Raw genomic sequence first — 17,714 nt, 5'->3', positions numbered from 1 at the left:
CTCAGACCCAGCCAGCCCTCTCCACCCAAGTGCTGGTTCCCATTCCTGACGCCTCCACCCACAGTGCCCTGTCCCCCTCCCTCCCCCTGGTGCCCTCTATTCCCTGCCCGGTAGTCCCAGGTGGTCTCCACAACACAGAGCGTGCGTGAGGGCGCAGGCCAGGGAACCACAGTGGGTGTGAGAGCCCTGCGGTTCTCAAGATTGCATAAGCACGAAGAGATCACCCTCTAGAGTCTGGAGTCCGGGAAGAGGAGAACTCCATCCTTCCATGGAGGCCACCAGAAAGAGGAAGGAGGCCACAGCTGTTGCTGCCGCTGCTGCCTCTGCAGCCCACCAACCCCACTGGCAGTATAGCCCCCGATAGCACCCCTAACCTGCCCCCTGTAACCCTGGGATAGCACACCCAACAGCTGCAGGCAATGTAACCAATACCCCCCCAAGCCATCCCAACTCCTCGGCCGCAGGCAGTGTTAGCACCCGATAGTGCCCACCTGACGCAGCCACAGGTATTGCTGCACTAGACAGCGCCCCAAACCCGCCCCACCCTCACCCCGCCATGGGCAGTGCAGCTCCTGATAGCGCACCCCCAGTCACAGGCAGTGCAGCACCGGACCATGCCCTTAAACCACCCCCCACTGCCAGCATTGTAGCCCCAGATAATTCCACCCAACCCGCCCCTGCCACGGACAGTGCAGCAGAAGACAACGCCCCTAAGCCATCCACTGCCACTGGCAGTACACGTTAGTGTACACAACCTGCCTCTCCCAACCACCCCTGCCACCTCGGGCAGTGTAGCCCCCCATTCCACCACCAGCAATGCAACCCCAGAGAGTGCCCCCAAACAGTCCAATGCCACAGGCAGTGTAGCCTTTGGCAGTGAGCCCCTATAGGACATCCAACCCTTACCCCCAGAAGAGGGCAGTGCAGCCCTGGATAACTCACCTACCCTACCACATTTCTACCACTGTGGCCGAGCTGCGGTCTCTGATGTCACCACCAACCGCAGCGAGGCGAGCCGCGGAGGCGCAAGCTCTGGCTCCAGCCTCCAGCATGCGGCGGTGCCTCTTCTGTCTTCCAGCCTGGCAGGAGAAGCTCTCGCCGCTAGCCTCCCTCCTACCGCTCCGCCACCACCACCACCAACAGGGAGGGAGTGCCCCAGGCTCCAGGCTCCAGGCTCCAGGGGGCGAAAAGTGACAGAGCCTTCCAGTTCTTTAAGCCGGGTACGTAGTAGCTCCCCACACCCACACATAAGTGCCAGAAATGATGCGCTGCTGCCTCAGCATGCTTTATATACTGAGGTTACGAGACCCTGGACTACGTGTTCTGATCGGATGAGAGAAAAACCTCTAGGCCTACTCTGATTGGACTTTATTTTCATGCTGTGATTGGTTGTCTTAAGACTTGCTCTCATCCAATCAGAACATGCAGTCTAGGAACTGGCATGCGCATAACCTCAGGATATAAATAATGCTGAAGCAGAGTTACTTTTTTTTTTTTTTTTTTTTTAGGTTTCCGTATGTTTCTATTGAGCTGCTCAGTGCCCGGCTTAGAAGACCAGGAAAAGGAGTCACAGGTCGTATGTTGGAGGCTTGAGCCGCGGCACCATGGCGCGGCTCGCCTCGCTGCGGTTGGTGGTGGTGGTGGACATTGCAGCGCAGCTGGAGGGGTAGGAAGAAGAAGATAGTTTTGGGATAGATAGAGATGGGTAAAGAGTGTGGTTAGTGCCAAAGGGAAAAAAGGATAGCGAGGAGGAGAAGGCGTTGCAAAAAGATGATGGGGAAAAGATGGTGGGGAAAAAAGTTTTTGGGTAGATGGAGGTGGAAAAACAGGGTGCAGAGAGGGAGGGAAGGAAGGTTTTGCAGAAAGACGGTGGGAAGAAAGTTTATGGGTGGATGAAGGGGGAAAAGAGGGTGGCAATTGGGAAGAGGAAAGAGTGGTGAGGGGGGGAAAATGGGCGAGCAGTAGGGAGAGAAGGTTTTGTGAAAAGACAGTGGGGAGAGAAGTTTTTGGGTAGAGGAGCAAAAGAAGATAGCAAGTGGGAGAAGGAAAAAGAGGGTAACCAGCAGGAGGAAGACAAGGTTTTGCAAAAAAACAGTGGCAGAAAAGAAAGATGGTGGAGAAAAGATGGTAGGTAAAAAGTGTTTGGGTAGATGGAGGAGGGAAAGAGGGTGACAAGGAGGAGGAGAAAAGAGGGTGGCGAGAGGGAGCAGGGAAAGAAGTTTGGGGAAAAGACGGGAAAATAGTTTGGGGTAGATGGAAGGCAAAAAGGAGGGTGGCAAGCAGGATAGGGGAGAGAAGAGAACGAGTGGGAAGCAGGGGCAGACTGTGAAAAGATGGGGAAATTTTGGGGGGTAGATGGGGAAAAGAGGGAGGTGAGCAGGAGTGGGGAAAAGGCTTTGAGAAAAGATGGTGGGAAAATGTTTTTGGGTAGATGGAGAAGGGAAGGAGAGTGGCAAGGAGGAGCCGGGGGAAAGACGATGAGGAAAACAGTTTTTGGGTAGATAAAGGGGGAAAAGAGGGTGGTGAGCAGCAGTAGGGAAAAGGCTTTGGGAAAAGACGGGGGGAAATGTTTTTGCTTATATGAAGGAGCAAAAGGGCGTGATGACAGCGGGAGGGGGAAAAAGAGGGTGGCCAGGGAGAAGGGGGAAAATATGGTGGGAAAAAAAATACGGTGGGAGAAAGTGTTTGGGTAGATGGATGGGGAAAAGCGTGGTGAGCGGGAGAGTAGAGAAGGCTTTGCGAAATGACGGTAGGGAGAAAACGGTGAAAAAGTTTGGGGTAGATGGAGGAAGAGAAAGGGTGGTGAGAGGGAGAGGGCCAAATGCGGTCAGGAAAAGAAGGTGGGGAAATGGTGGGGGACAAAGGTTTTGGGTAGATTTTTTAAAATAAGATTATTTGTATTTTCACTTTTGAGTAGTTTGAGTTCTTTAGATGTTTTGTGTATTAACCTCTTGCCTGATGCATAGTTTGCAAATACTTTCTTCCATTCTCTGGGTTCTGTCTTCATTATACTGATTGCTTCCTCTGCTTTGGAAAAGGCTTTAAGTTTAACGTAATTACATCTTTGCTTTTGTTGCTTGTGCTGTTGATGTCTATTTGAAAATTCCTTGTCCTAACCAATTTCATGAAGCATTTTATCCTATGTTTTCTTCTCTGGTAGTTTCATAGTTTCAGGTCCTGCATTTAAATATTTATTTTGAGTAGATTTTTGTATATGGTAAGGTAATGGCCTAGATGTATTCTTGTACATGTGGGTGTTGGGTTTTCCTGGTACAGTTTATTGAAGAGATTGTCCTTCCCGAATGTGTGTTCTTGGGGCCTTTGTTAAAAATGAGTTGACCGTAAACGCGTGAATTTATTTCTGATTTCTCTATTCTGTTTCACTTGTCTATGTCTGTCTGTCTCATTCGTTCATCTCTCTGTCTCTCCCCTGCCCCTTTTATTGATAGTACCATACTGTTTTGATAGTACCATGCTTACCATAGATTTGTAGTATATTTTGAAATCAGGTAGTGTGATGCCTCCAGCTTTTCTTTTTATTCCAGATTCTTTTGTCTATCTGAGGTATTTTGAACTTCCATGTGAATTTTAAGATTCTTTTTCTATTTAAATGAAGAATGTCTTGTAGTTGAACACGGATTGCATTGATTCTGTAGATCGCATTGGGTGATATAGATATTTTAACATTCTTCTAGTGCATGGACATGGGATATCTTTCCATTTACTTGTGTCTGCTTTAATATCTTTCATCTATGTTTTATGAAGTTTTCATTTTGGGAAAAGAAGAAAATCTTTGTTCCTTTTTGAGAAGGTGAAAATTTTTTGGTTGTGTAATAAGATTTTGCTGCATCTGCTAAAGCTGCCAAGCCATGCTAGACTGAGGAACGATGTTGCGTACAGAATGACACTCAAGTTGAAATGTGTCTGTGGGCTGTATGCCCCACCCTGCCCAAGCTAAAGTGGGAAAGGAGAGCCTTGCTTCCTCCAGGGCCTTGCCTGGTCCCACCCCTGACACTGCCTTCCCCTAACCTAATGAATTACTGTAATAGATTTTTCCGTGTTGAATCATTCTTGAATTTCTAGGTTAAGCCTGACTTTCTCCTGATGCACCTTTGCTTTAAATACTTCTGGATTTGATTTGATTTGTCAATCTTTCATGAATGTCTTTCTTAGCCTCCAGGTCCATAGATATTCAGAGCAATTCTTCCTAAAACAAGATGAGATTTCAGATGCATAAGCCAACCCCTCCCCAGTCTTAACATAATTTGGACAAGTGACGAGTCATTTAACCAGTGTACACCAGTTAGTCCCTAGAATAGATTAAAACATTTCCCCAAAAACTGAAAATGCAAGGTTAAGAGGTTTAGAAAAGTAGTTAATTTCTAAATATTGACTCTGTTTCTGGCTTTAACAATAAGTGACCCCATTTTCAATTCAAACTGTGATTGGTCATCCAAATTATAGACTCTTAAGATAGGCTCAATCAGAAATTTCAGAATTGCCATGAGATTTCTAACTCAAGTTTATCCAAAGTAAGACACAAATACTCTTCTAAGATATTAAGTTGGAAATTTACATGTGTTTGAGGGAGGTAATCACTACAGGATAAGACACTAGGTTCAAATTTCAAGCCAATCAAGACAATTTTTATTTTTTATTTTTTTAGATGGAATCTCACTCTGTCACCCAAGCTGGAGTGCAATGGCGCGATCTCGGCTCACTGCAAGCTCTGCCTCCCGGGTTCACGCCATTCTCCTGCCTCAGCCTCCCGAGTAGCTGGGACTACAGGCGCCCACCACCACGCCCGGCTAATTTTTGTATTTTTAGTAGAGATGAGGTTTCACCGTGTTAGCCAGGATGGTCTCGATCTCCTGATCCTGTGATCCGCTGGCCTCGGCCTCCCAAAGTGCTGGGATTACAGGCATGAGCCACCGCACCCAGCTGACAAATTCTTAACTAATCTATGTACTCTTTGCCCACAAGCATGCAGCCGCCAATTATGTGGGTTGACAGACGGAATTATAACCATATTTGCCACTGTTTCTGACAGAAGACAAGCCAAAGTCGCTCTTTCCACATGTGGGTTTTTATTTCTAGTCCTTCACATTGACCATAGAATCGCCTGTGGCTTCCAAACCTGTCGTAAGCAGTTTGTTGTTGCTCTTCTGTATGTGATTAAGTGGATTTACCTTTTGTATACTCATAGCTACCATCTATGTTTATCATTCATTTAGGGTCCTTAGACAAGGTACAAGACAAACAGAAGAGGGCATGTGGGGTCAAACTCACTAGCTGCCTGCCTGATTTTTCTGCACACAGGTGAGATATTCCTGCACATCCTCTGGTGACCCCAGAATGAGGGGGACTCGCTGGTGAATTGCCTCGGGCTTCACGTCCAGTACAGGCTGGGTCCCCGTGGTCGCCAAGCCTCCTGCCTGCTCAATGATGTAGGCCACGGGATTGCATTCATACAGGAGCCGGAGCTGTGGAGGAACAGAGGCAGGTGAGTAAACTCTGCAAGTGGCCAAATGTCCCGAGCCATGCCCCTAAAGCTGGGGGAGGAGTTTGTACTGCGGCGCTTCCATCTGGCTAGCATGAGCGCACCATGCACCTTGCAAGAGTGGGCCCGAGCTTTAGAGCCTACAGCAGGCCAGATGCATCAGATGGCACTCATCCAGAAGCCTTGGGGGCCCCTCTGGCCAGGTGACTGAGCCATGTATCTACCCATCTTGTGATCCTTGTGCTTATGAGAGACCTGCCTCTTGACTTTGAGATATGAGATCTAGGCATCTATTTCTTGGTTCAACAAGAAGCAAACTGATGCTGCAGGCCTGGGTGGAAGCCTTTATATGTGAGACCTCAAGGCTGGTAAAGAGTCAAGCTTGGATGGGACAGTAAGGTCACCTTGACCATGCCGGCTTGTCTCTGGGGACAGCCACAGTGGCTGGGATTGTGTGGAGGAACTCCACATCTTAAGCTTTGACTTTTCTAACTAGTTTGCCAGTGTTTCAATGGTCTTGTCTTTTGACCCTTAGACTAAGTGAAATCCCATCGTTTGCACTCCCATAGCATCCTGTACTTCCCCTCTGGTACCACTCATCACACTGAGGCCTCTTTAATGCCTGGCTTCCTCTCTAGGCTGCTGTCCATCCTAGCTGGTCACTGTACTATCTGTATTCTCAGTAGTGCCGACACAGAGAAAGTGTTGGCTCCGGCCTGTAATCCCAGGATTTTGGGAGGCCGAGGCAAAAGGATCGCTTGAGTCCAGGCATTTGAGACCCCATTTGAGATAGTGAGACCCCATCTCTACAAAAAATTTAAAAATTAACCAGGTGTGGTAGCGCACACCTGTGATCCCAGCTATTCAGGAAGCTGAAGTGGGAGGATCAACTGAGCCCCGGAGTTCAAGGCTGCAGTGAGCTGTGATCGTGCTACTGCCCTCCAGTCTAGGTGACAGAGCAAGAGCCTGTCTCAAAAACGAAGAAAGTGTCCAAGCAAGGCCACTGTGTTTCCTGCACGAGGGGTCCCAGCCGAGGGCAGAAACTGGGTTGAAATCAGCCTGTGCCCTGCTTGCCAGTCTCTGCACAAGATCCAGGGCTGCTGTTCAGAGGAAGGAAGGCCTTCTCTAACCCTCCTGCAGGCACGTGAGAACTGGCAGGAGGCTGCCTGTGTCCTGTGAGTACGCAGTGAATTGAAATGAATGGGGTTGGATTGAATGGACTTTTTAGGTCTATTTCTGTGATGATGTCATGACACCCCCAGCCTGACTCACAACACACACCCCCATCACCTTAGATTCAGGGTGTCGTTCTGGCCGAGGCCCTGCTGCTGTGCATGACTCAGTATCATCTTCTCCTTTCTCCCCATCAGTGCAACCTGTGTAACTTCCCAAAAGTTCATTCTCCATTATCACCTTACAAAATGGTTGACCCAGCTATGTGCAGCCTTTCCTTACCATTCTTTTCTTCCAGTCCGTTTTGGTGATATGTTTAAACTACTTTGAGAAAGAGTCATATATTATGGTAATTTTTTTCTATTTTTCTATTATATATTTATATGTTATTATATATTATATAATATTATATATTTACATATAATATGTTATATATTTATATATAATGTTATTATATATTTTTTCTATTGTATATATTATATATATTAAGGAGAGGAACACGATGCCTTTGGTCTAGGCTGGAGATCCAGGCATTCGAGAGAAAGTAGGTGAAGACTCCATGGGGGTATTTACTGCCATTTTGGTCAGACAGTGTTAAGGTGCCCTCACCCTAGACCTCTGGCTCTTAAAGTAGTGGGTGCCCAGAAGGGTGTAAAAAAGTTGTGGTGCATGCGGGCTGTCTGGGGGCAGATAGTTCTGTCCCTCATTACCCACAGGAGGGACACTGGAGGCCACGCTGTCCAGGACAGTCTAGCCAAGGAGACTCTCACCTTGACAGCTTATAGCGCTCAGCATTTTTCTCCCCTTTTATGTGGGGGATTTGGGGTATCAGATAATAAAGTCTCAGATTGTAATCAATTACCGTGTTGAGTCAACTACTTTAATCAAAAAAAGCTCAGCATTAGTACCTAATGCGCTTGTCTTGGAGCCAAGTTACTTTTGCTCTGACCTCAGATGCCCCTGTTGTAGGAAATTTAATACCAAAATGCCCAGGGCTTCATGGCACCTTGGCCTGCAGGCCATGTGACATGTGACCTGTATTTTTTTTTTTTTTTTTGAGATGGAATCTCACTCTGTCACCCAGGCTGGAGTGCAGTGGCGCGATCTCGGCTCACTGCAAGCTCCGCCTCCCAGGTTCACGCCATTCTCCTGCCTCAGCCTCCCGAGTAGCTGGAACTACAGGCACATGCCACCACGCCTGGCTAATTATTTTTTGTATTTTTAGTAGAGACGGGGTTTCACTGTGTTAGCCAGGATGGTCTCGATCTTCTGACCTCGTGATCCACCCGCCTTGGCCTCCCAAAGTACTAGGATTACAGGCGTGAGCCACCACACCCAGCCATGACCTATACTTTCTCTGCAATTAAATCTACACAGCTATACGGATGCAGACACACACAGGATAGGAGTGTGCACATGCACACACAGACACACACACACACACAGAGACGTCGGCACAGGGACCATGACAGCAGAAACGCGGAGATTAGGATCCAACAGAACTTTCAGTACGGGTGGTGGTTATGCGCAGCAAACGCAGATCTATCTGTGGAGTGACATGTGCTTACGGGACATGAGTATGTGATCCCATGTGGGTATTTTCTGACTCATTTACGATCATTTGAATAATTAGTAATAACTGATCTTTATGTTCTCCCCAATGTAACTGAGTAAGTGACCAGAGTGGTTCTAAGAATTTCCATGTCTTCGCCGGGCGCGGTGACTCATGCCTGTAATCCCAGCACTTTGGGAGGCCGAGGCGGGCGAATCACGAGGTCAGAAGATTGAGACCATCCTGGCTACATGGTGAAACCCCATCTCTACTAAAAATACAAAAAATTAGCCGGGCGTGGTGGCGGGCGCCTGTAGTCCCAGCTACTCTGAGGCTGAGGCAGGAGAATGGTGTGAACCTGGGAGGCGGAGCTTGCAGTGAGCCGAGATGGTGCTACTGCACTCCAGCCTGGGCGACAGAGCAAGACTCCATCTCAAAAAAAAAAAAAAAAAGAATGTCCATTGTCCATGTCTTCTACTTGCCTCACTTAGTCCTCCATGGTGCTTAGCTTTCCTTCAGCACCACTTCTGCAGGCTTATCAGTGTTCTTAGTTCAGTGGGTGAATACACCTGGGCTAAGCACTCACATGAAGAGAAACACCTGATACACCAACCTATTAAAATCTCTCTGGCTTCATGTGCTGTGTGAGATCTCTCAGCGTGGCTTTGATTCTTAGCATTTGAATAATTCAAATCTCAAGGTGACTCTGAGAGACAGAAAAATGTGTCGCTGGTTGTTGGTGTGTCAGAGAAAACAGAGGCCTTTATTTGATTTGACTACTTACCTACGATTTCTATGATTGGCTAAAATTCAGATGCATTTTTATGGGAGGTTCTCTGCAAGATAGCTGGATCATAAGGTTCTCACTTGATAATACAAGTATTTTAAGTTTTGCATCATTAAGTTGCAATTAGACCTTCCAGGAACTACCTTTCCAGATATATTGGCTGAGTTCTGAGCAGAAGTTCTTATTCTGAGGTTTGGAAATTCTCTAGGGGATACTTGGGCAGACTTCAGGGCATCAGTGAACTCCCTCAACGTGTAATGTGTATGTAATGTGTACGTTTACATGCATTTGTTCTGGGAAGTGTGTTGATAAGTTTTATTAGGCTCCCTATAGGGACCATGATCCCAAATCAGCTGGTGCTGAAGCTAAAAGTCAGATGCAGCCTGTGGAAAGTGAGACACACAGCTGGTTCATGGTGAATGGTGGGTGTGAGGCTGGAGGGGGTAAGACCAGTGAGAATCACCAGTCACATAACGTCAGCCTGTCGCCTTCTTCTTCAAACCTCCCACAGCCTGGAGACTCACTCAAGGGAAACAGAGTTCATTTTTCCTCCCCTGCCCATCCCCACACAGACATGCCATGAAGCAGTGCAGTAGCCAAACAGCAGGCGTGACGGGAGGGAGCTCCCCCACCTCCCTGACCGGATGCACAGCCAGTGGACAAGGGAGAATTACCTTGCCCTTAGGGCTCTTCTGGTTGGCTGGGTACAGGAAGATTCCTCCATAGACCAGGGTGCGGTGCACGTCAGCCACCATGGAGCCCACATACCTGGCCCCATAGGGAGCACTGCCATCCTAGAAGACAGAAAGCGAAGAGACAAGATCCAGTGGCTTTCAGGATTAGCCAGCACCTGCTCGTGGTCACAAGTCCAGTTGGTGTGACCTCTGCCTTCTTGAACCCCTATCCTCCACCCACTAGTGTAGGAATTGAAAAGATTATATAATTGTGCATTTCATTTATTATGAGCTCCTCAAACCTTATCGTGTGACTGGACTTACCAAATGCAGGACTGCTTAAAGTATGAGACAATATCCTGCAGCAATCTTAAAAGAGCCGCTAAACAAACAGAAAGAAAAAGGAGGTCACCCATCCCACATGCAGTGCCACCTATAGGCTCAAAATAAAGGCATGGAAGCCAAACATATAGAAAGCAGAAAAAAGCAGGGGCTGCAATCCTAATTTCAGACAAAATAGACTTTAAACCAATAAAGTTCAAAAAAGACAAAAAGGACATTACATAATGGTAAAGGGCTCAATTCAACAAGAAGACTTAACTATCCTAAATAATATGCACCTAACACAGGGGCACCCGGATTCATAAAGCAAGTCCTTAGAGACCTTCAAAGAGACTTAGACACCCCCCCACAATAATAGTGGCAGACTTCAACACCTCACTGACAGTAATCACTGAAGCAGAAAATTAACGAAGATACTCAAGACCTCGAATCAACACTAGACCAAATGGATCTGTTAGACATCTATAGAACTCTCCACCCAAAACCAGAAAAATATACATTCTTCTCATCACACACAGCACATACAGTAAAATTGAACACACAATCAGACATAAAACAATCCTCCGCAAATGCAAAAGAACTGAACTCATACCAACCACTCTCCAACCACAGCCATCTCATTACTGGGTATATACCCAAAGGAATAGAAATCATTCTATTGTAAAGACACATGCACATGTATGTTCACTGCAACACTATTCACAATAGCAAAGATATGGAATCAACCTAAATGCCCATCAGTGGTAGACTGGATAAAGAAATATGCTACATATACACAATGGAATACTATGCAGCCATAAAGAAGAATGAGATCATGTTTTTGCAGGAACATGGGTGGAGCTGAAGGCCTAATTATCTTAAGTAAACTAACACGGAAATAGGAAACCAAATGCTACATGTTCTCACTTATAAGTAGGAGCTAAATGATGAGAACACATGGACACAAAGAGGGAAACAACAGACACTGGGGCCTACTTGAGGGTGGAGGGAGGGAGGAGGGGGAGGAGCAGAAAAGATAAGTATTGGATACCAGGTTTAGTACCTGGGAGACAAAACAATCTATACAGCAAACCCCCATGACAGGAGTTTACTTATATAACAAACCTGCACAACTACCCCTGAATCTAAAATAAAAGTGTAGAAAATAAAATTACACCTGCATCATAGGAATATGTTATAGTGTTCTGAACCACTGTAGGATGAATATATTTAACAATAATATATGACATATTTTCAAAAAGCTAGAAGGAGGATATTGAATGTTCCCAACACAAAGAAATAATAAATGTGTGAGATGATGGATTTCCTAATTATACTGATCTGATCACTGTATATTATATATAATGAAACATCACTATGTATCCCATAAATATGTACAATTATTATATGTCAATTAAAAATAAAACAATGGGTCTGGCATGGTGGTTCACGCCTGTAATCCCAGCATTTTGGGAGGCTAAGGCAGGTGGATCACCTGTGGTCAGGCGTTCAAGACCAGCCTGACCAACATGGTGAAATCCCATCTCTACTAAAAATACAAAATATTAGCTGGGCATGGTGGCGGGAGCCTGTAATCCCAGCTACTCGGGAGGCTGAGGCAGGAGAATCGCTTGAACCAGGGAGGCAGAGGTTGCAGTGAGCTAAGATCGTGCCACTTCAGCCTGGAGACAGAGCAAGACTCCACCTCAAAAAAAAAAAAAAAAAAAGATGTTCACAGTGGGGTTTTTGAGGGTGGAGTATCTTACACATGAATTTTGTTTACATTTTCTTATATTTTTTGTTGTCTTTATGTGATGTGTTACACAGGAACACAATTTTTATATTTGGGGAAAACATTAAGTCATAAAATCAAAACATTTAAATACAGAAAGAATCTTTCAGCAGACACACAGTGAACTATCAGGAACTAGAGATGGAACCCATATTCCTAAGCTCCTAGTTTTTTAGCCCAGAAGGACTTGACATAACAGAGACAGGTGTTTCTACTCTAACTTACCTTTGCTCTATAAAGAAAAGCTACGAGAAATCTCTCAGTTAAAGATATAGATAGATAGATAGATGATAGATAGATAGATAGATAGATAGAAAAGAGATACATAGATGATAGATAGATAGATAGATGATAGATAGGTGAGAGTGAGGGAGGAAGCAAGGGCAGGAGGGAGGGATAACTATAGATGCTCGTAACTTGGGGGAGGAGAGCAAGGGCCTCTGAAGGTGTAGGATACAATTTGCCCTTGACTAATTACACCCATTCATTTTTACAACATTGGGGAGAAACATCCTTGGCCCACATCTGCTTATTTTGAGAGTTCTGAGAAAGCCACAGTTTTAGCAGAAAAAGCCCAGGAAAGTTCACCATAGAGTTCTTCTCCACCACATGAATGCTCCTGCTTAATCTTCTCATCAAACAATGGCAATTTTGCAAGAGTTTTGATGGAAAATCACTATAATCCTGATTTAGCTCCTTTTGACTTCTTTTTGTTTCCTAATCTTAAAAAACCTTTAAAGGGCACTGTTGGGAACAGGCCCCCCAAAACCTGGCCATAAACTGGCCCCAAAACTGGCCATAAACAAAGTCTCTGCAGCACTGTGACATGTTCATGATGGTCTTAATGCCCACGCTGGAAGGTTGTGGGTTTACCGGAATGAGGGCAAGGAACACCCGCCCGCCCAGGGCGGAAAACTGCTTAAAGGCATTCTTAAGCCACAAACAATAGCACGAGTGATCTGTGCCTTAAGGACATGCTCCTGCTGCAGTTAACCAGCCCAACCTATTACTTTAATTTGGCCCATCCCTTCCTTTCCCATAAGGGATACTTTTAGTTAATCGAATATCTATAGAAACAATGCTAATGACTGGCTTGCTGTTAATAAATAGGTGGGTAAATCTGTTTGGGGCTCTCAACTCTGAAGGCTGTGATTTCCCACTTCACACCTCTATATTTCTGTGTGTGTGTCTTTAATTCCTCTAGCTCTGCTGGGTTAGGGTCTCCCCCACCAAGCTGGTCTTGGCAGGGCACCCATTTTTCTTCAGCAAATAACATTAAAAAGACTGCCTTAAGATTAAATTCCCAGTATCTCAGTTCGTTACAGATGGATTAAAGGGTTGGTATGAAGCCTTACAAAAGCATCTGAACTTGATAGAGCTTATGTTGAGAAATAAAGTTTATATTTTATGTTTCTAATCTCTTTTAATTTCATTTTTCCATGAACTTTTTGAAGGCCTCTCATATAATTATTTATTCTAAAAGCAAATGCAACTGATTGAGTCTATAGGTTGGAGCTTAGATTAAACAAGTGACTTCAGAGAGGATCTGGCCTGAGCTCTGAATTTTGTAAATGTGATCCCTGCCTTCTTTATAAAGAATTTATCCTGGAAAAACTCAAATGCAAAGATAAGTACTACCTTCAGAAGGTAAATTTTAGCTATATAAGACACTGAATGCTTATGAAGAAAGGCAGAGTCCATCATCTTCATACTGACCACAGCCATAAACAGTGGCACCAACCTCTTTCAGCAAAGCCCCTGAAGCCACCACCCAAACAGGACCCCATGGGGACAGCACTCTGTCTGCCACCCACCTGGCTTTCTTCACTCACCTCAGGGAATTTCTTTTTCTGCACATATTCAGTGGTGGCTGCATCAAAATACTTGGCATAGCCCTCATTCAGGCTGTAAATCTTTCCTTTCTTCTTAATCTTGACATCTTTTTCCACCAGGACAAATTCACCAAGAGCCTAGCAACATGAAGAGAGATGCCAGGAAGAAGAGAGAAGCCAGGAAACAGAAGCCAACCGCACGATCCCCACATCAGAGCAGGAGAAGATGGGGGCCTGCTGGCAGAGCTGGGGCTTGGCTGTGGTCACTCTGAGCCTGCTCTTTGGTGTTTTCATGAGTGGTGGGAAGAATAGGGACCATATGGAGCCCACACAGGAAGCTCTAGCAGTAACAGCAAGCAGGAAGACAATTCTAAGGAAGCAGCCCATAGTCTTCTTTCTTTTCCTTTGCATCTTCCACTGTCAGTGAGACTCCTCATTTATGGTGAACCCAACTGTGTGTATCTCCCAAGTTCTCACCCCCAGATTAATGTTTTCAGGAAGATAGGCCATCAACAGTGAGAGGAAGAAGTTACATTGTTGTATGAGGGATGCATTTTAACCATTAATTTGTGGTACAGGCTGGGCACAGTGGCTTACACATGTAATCCCAGCACTTTGGGAGGCCGAGGTGGGTGGATCACGAGGTCAGGAGATCAAGACCATCCTGGCTAACATGGTGAAACCCCGTCTTTACTAAATATACAAAAAATTGGCCGGGCGTGGTGGTGGGCACCTGTAGTCCCAGCTACTCGGGGGGCTGAGGCAGGAGAATGGTGTGAACCCGGGAGGCGGAGCTTGCAGTGAGCCGAGATCGTGCCACTGCACTCCAGCCTGGATGACAGAGCAAGACTCCATCTCAAAAAAAAAAAAAAAAAATTTGTGGTACAGTTATTTTGTTTATGTTAGTGATTCAATCATAGAAACTATTCAGTTTCTGGTATCCCACTCTTACCTGGAGAAAAGAGGAAGCCGCTTTCATCAGACACTGTGTTCACCCAGCGTAAGGAAAAAGTTGGTAAAATCTAAAGGAATCCTCAGACATATTAATAAAAGTGTGCCCAGTCCCTCTCCACAACCCGTGTAGCCACTGTGGTCAGTACCTGCAGGGCATCTCTCAAATACCCCTATGTCTAGTTCTGGTGATATCAGTCACTAAAAATGGGATCAGCTTGTGGCAGATACCACCTTAAATGCTCATGTCTGTCTAAGTCACTAGGAGGAAAACCAGAGCCTGGAAACCAGATCCATTTTGATGAATGTCCAAGATTTTGAGAGTGAAAAACTCCAAAATGACAGCTCACAGTTGGCAGTTAGGCCAGAAGGTTCCCAAGGAACATCAGAGGTATTCCCGGAATATAAAGAGGCAAGGCCACAGAATGACTCCACATAGCAGAGGTGTTGCTACGAGAGGTGACACTGTCCATGTCAGAAACAAGTCAGTGCCAAGGAGACTCAATAACAAAAACAACTAAACAATCCTTTCCTGCCTAACATGAGTGACAACTGCTTCTATATCAGTGACTTCAATCTCTCTGCCTCCTAGATAAAAATGATTAAGTAACTAGTCATTAATTGCACCCACTTCCAGACAATATCCAATCCAGACTGACCCTCTCTTCCTCAAATCCTCTTTAGAATCACCAAGCAAAACCCCAAGTCCTATAAGCCCATCTCAACTCCCTCCTTATGCAACACCCCATGGTTCCTCTGCTGTGCCTGCTAAATCTAACTTCGGGTTATTACAGGTGCACGAGTGATGGTCTTTGACTCATGACCTTTAACTTGCTGTGGGTGTCTGTTGCTTTGGAGCAGCCCAGCGCTGATTTCTACTTCTGAAAAGTGCCCTGACTTGCTTTGAATTGGATGCCAGTCTAGGAAGACTCATATCTGGGCCTCTTGTAGGCCAAGGTCAGGCATGTACCTTAGCTTGAAAATGAGATACACCTCCCTAGGATTTGAAACCTGAGTGAGAGGTGCAGCACTGGGGGTGGTGTCCAGCCAGACCGGCCATGTTGCGAGACCACTGCCATGCTTCCTGCTTCCTGGTCCTCTAGTCCTGCCCGTTCCTAGCCAGGGTCCTCAGCTTTCCCATCAATGCAGTAACTCCTTTCACTTAATTGAGCCGGGGTCAATTTTGCTGTTGCTTTCCAGCAAAGAGGATGGAGATGCACAACTGTCATCTGAACAGTGGCACTCACTCACCACCTGAACAGAGGCACTCATTCTGCATCAGGGCGGGTGAAAACGCCTTACGTTGATCCACTCCTGGGGCTGGGGCCGGGACTCTCAGGCCCTGGGAATATTGTTTCCACGATTTTATTAACCTGGAAAATGTGTTCCTTTGTTCTGATTGTGTGGTCACCAACAATGGCTGATTTTTAATATGGGCTCTCATACACTCTGTTAATGATTATCAGACACCAGATCCTGGTCACAAGAAACAACAGCTCCCATTTGTAAATGAATGCCTTGACATTGAGCTTTACCCACAATGGAGAGTTGGTTAACAGGAGGTGGTCTCTCTGTGCCTGAACAATATGTGTGTTCTGACAAAATCAAATCACCAGCCCTGCAATCCCACAGACCTCACAGGCTCAGTTTGACCCACCAGGGAATGCTGCCTCCATAAGCTACTGGCCGCCTTCCATGGCATTTCTATCTGTGACAACTGCCACAAGCTACCTCCGCTGGATGTCAAACAGGCACTAAGCTTTGTGCACTGGGTCTTTGCCCAAATGTCCTTTTTAGTAGGGAGATGTGATCCAAAGGGGTTTCAGGCTAATACATAGAGATCCAGAAAGATGCTGTGGTTCATCTCTTCCTTCTGTCATGTTGACAAGCTCTGGTGCCCACCTATGTCCAGACTGGGCCCTGCTGTCATGACTGAGGGCAGAAAACAGAGGCTCTGTCTGTGCCTGGGAATCTTTGAGTTGGGTCCCTAAGTCAAAGCATCTCCCATCACCTTTAGAACTGCTCAGAATGTTCATGGAGATATTTTGCTTGCACTCAAGAGCAGTTGTGTTGGAAATTTAGTGTGGTAGAGTAATTAAAGCACAGACTGCTGGAGCGTGACTCCTGACACCAGTCACTAGCTTGACCTTGCGCAAGTTACTCACTCTCTCTACGCCTCACTTTCCCCATCTGAAAATGGGAATAATTGTAGGACATATCTCATAGGGCCACTGTGACATTTAAATGCATTAATGGATGTAAATTTCATAGGACAGGTACTTTACATTCCTACCACTTACGAAGAATTATCTAACTCTTAGCTGTTATTCTACAACAACTTTAGAAAGGGTGTTTTATTGTCTGAGGGTAATATTTGTAAGCCATAGAATTTCTCAGGGTTTGCCAGCTTCTTTGAACATAAAGGGAAATTGGGGCATTAGCAAACTGACACAGCAATGGGTCTTGGTCTAATGGGCATACAGGTGAAAAGATTCTATTTGAAAAGTTTCTGGGTTTCCATACTGTAAACTCTGTTTTGTGAGTTAACTCCATGTCATTTTGAAATTTTGCAAACCTCTCTCTCCACACATGTGCACTAACACGTGAACTCCACAAGGGCTGTCAAGTGTGTTTGATCAATGCTCCATCTCCGCTGTCTGGAATGGTGCTTTGGGACACAGTAGATGCTCAATAAACAGCTGTAAATCAAAAACTTAAATACTTAACCTTTTGTCTAAGTGAACAAGAGGTTTTGACATGTTCTTTGGTGGATATTATCTGAGTTTTCACAAGACCTCAGTATACTTGGCAAAGCATTTCACAATTGATGGGCAAGCCATCCAGCATTTAAAAGTGAAATTCATGGAGCATTCTACTGGATGATGCTGCTCTAACGAACCCATGCTTCTGCTGGAAATTTGCAGCATTGTGATTCTTAAATCATGGCATTCTCATAAGCCAAAGAGATTGAGTGCATTTTTGGAAAATGAGCTCCTTAAGGAGAGGGCCTGAGTTGATGCAACTGGCTCTGCAGGACACTCCTCCCCCCAAGTGCCCTCACTGGGACAGAGGCCCTTCATGGTTTCTGATGATGGTTTTGGCTCCCCAAACTAGGCTCTCAGGACCCCTGGT

The 17,714-nt window shown here is 45.6% G+C and overlaps 1 protein-coding gene and 1 long non-coding RNA gene across 2 annotated transcripts in view; one reads left to right on the top strand and one right to left on the bottom strand.

Annotated features, from left to right (window-relative positions):
- The first annotated feature begins 803 nt into the window (after window positions 1–803).
- LOC103784897 (uncharacterized) lies at window positions 804–17,301 on the top strand. Its single transcript, XR_610575.5, has 3 exons — window positions 804–1,666; window positions 5,320–5,503; window positions 13,752–17,301. It is a non-coding gene; the product is annotated as an uncharacterized LOC103784897 (long non-coding RNA).
- The window catches only part of FBP2 (fructose-bisphosphatase 2), a 36,519-nt gene continuing 22,693 nt past the window's right edge, over window positions 3,889–17,714 (bottom strand). The window contains exons 5-7 of the mRNA XM_003811152.4: window positions 13,632–13,769; window positions 9,687–9,806; window positions 3,889–5,483 (exon numbers count right to left, since the gene is read on the bottom strand). Of these exons, the coding sequence (XP_003811200.1) occupies window positions 5,289–5,483; window positions 9,687–9,806; window positions 13,632–13,769 (453 nt within the window). The 3' untranslated portion in view covers window positions 3,889–5,288. The remainder of the gene's footprint in view (window positions 5,484–9,686; window positions 9,807–13,631; window positions 13,770–17,714) is intronic.

The sequence above is a fragment of the Pan paniscus genome, chromosome 11 (genome assembly GCF_029289425.2).
Source record: "Pan paniscus chromosome 11, NHGRI_mPanPan1-v2.0_pri, whole genome shotgun sequence".
NCBI classification, from domain to species: Eukaryota; Metazoa; Chordata; class Mammalia; order Primates; family Hominidae; genus Pan; species Pan paniscus.
This window is presented reverse-complemented; position numbering and strand designations above follow the sequence as displayed.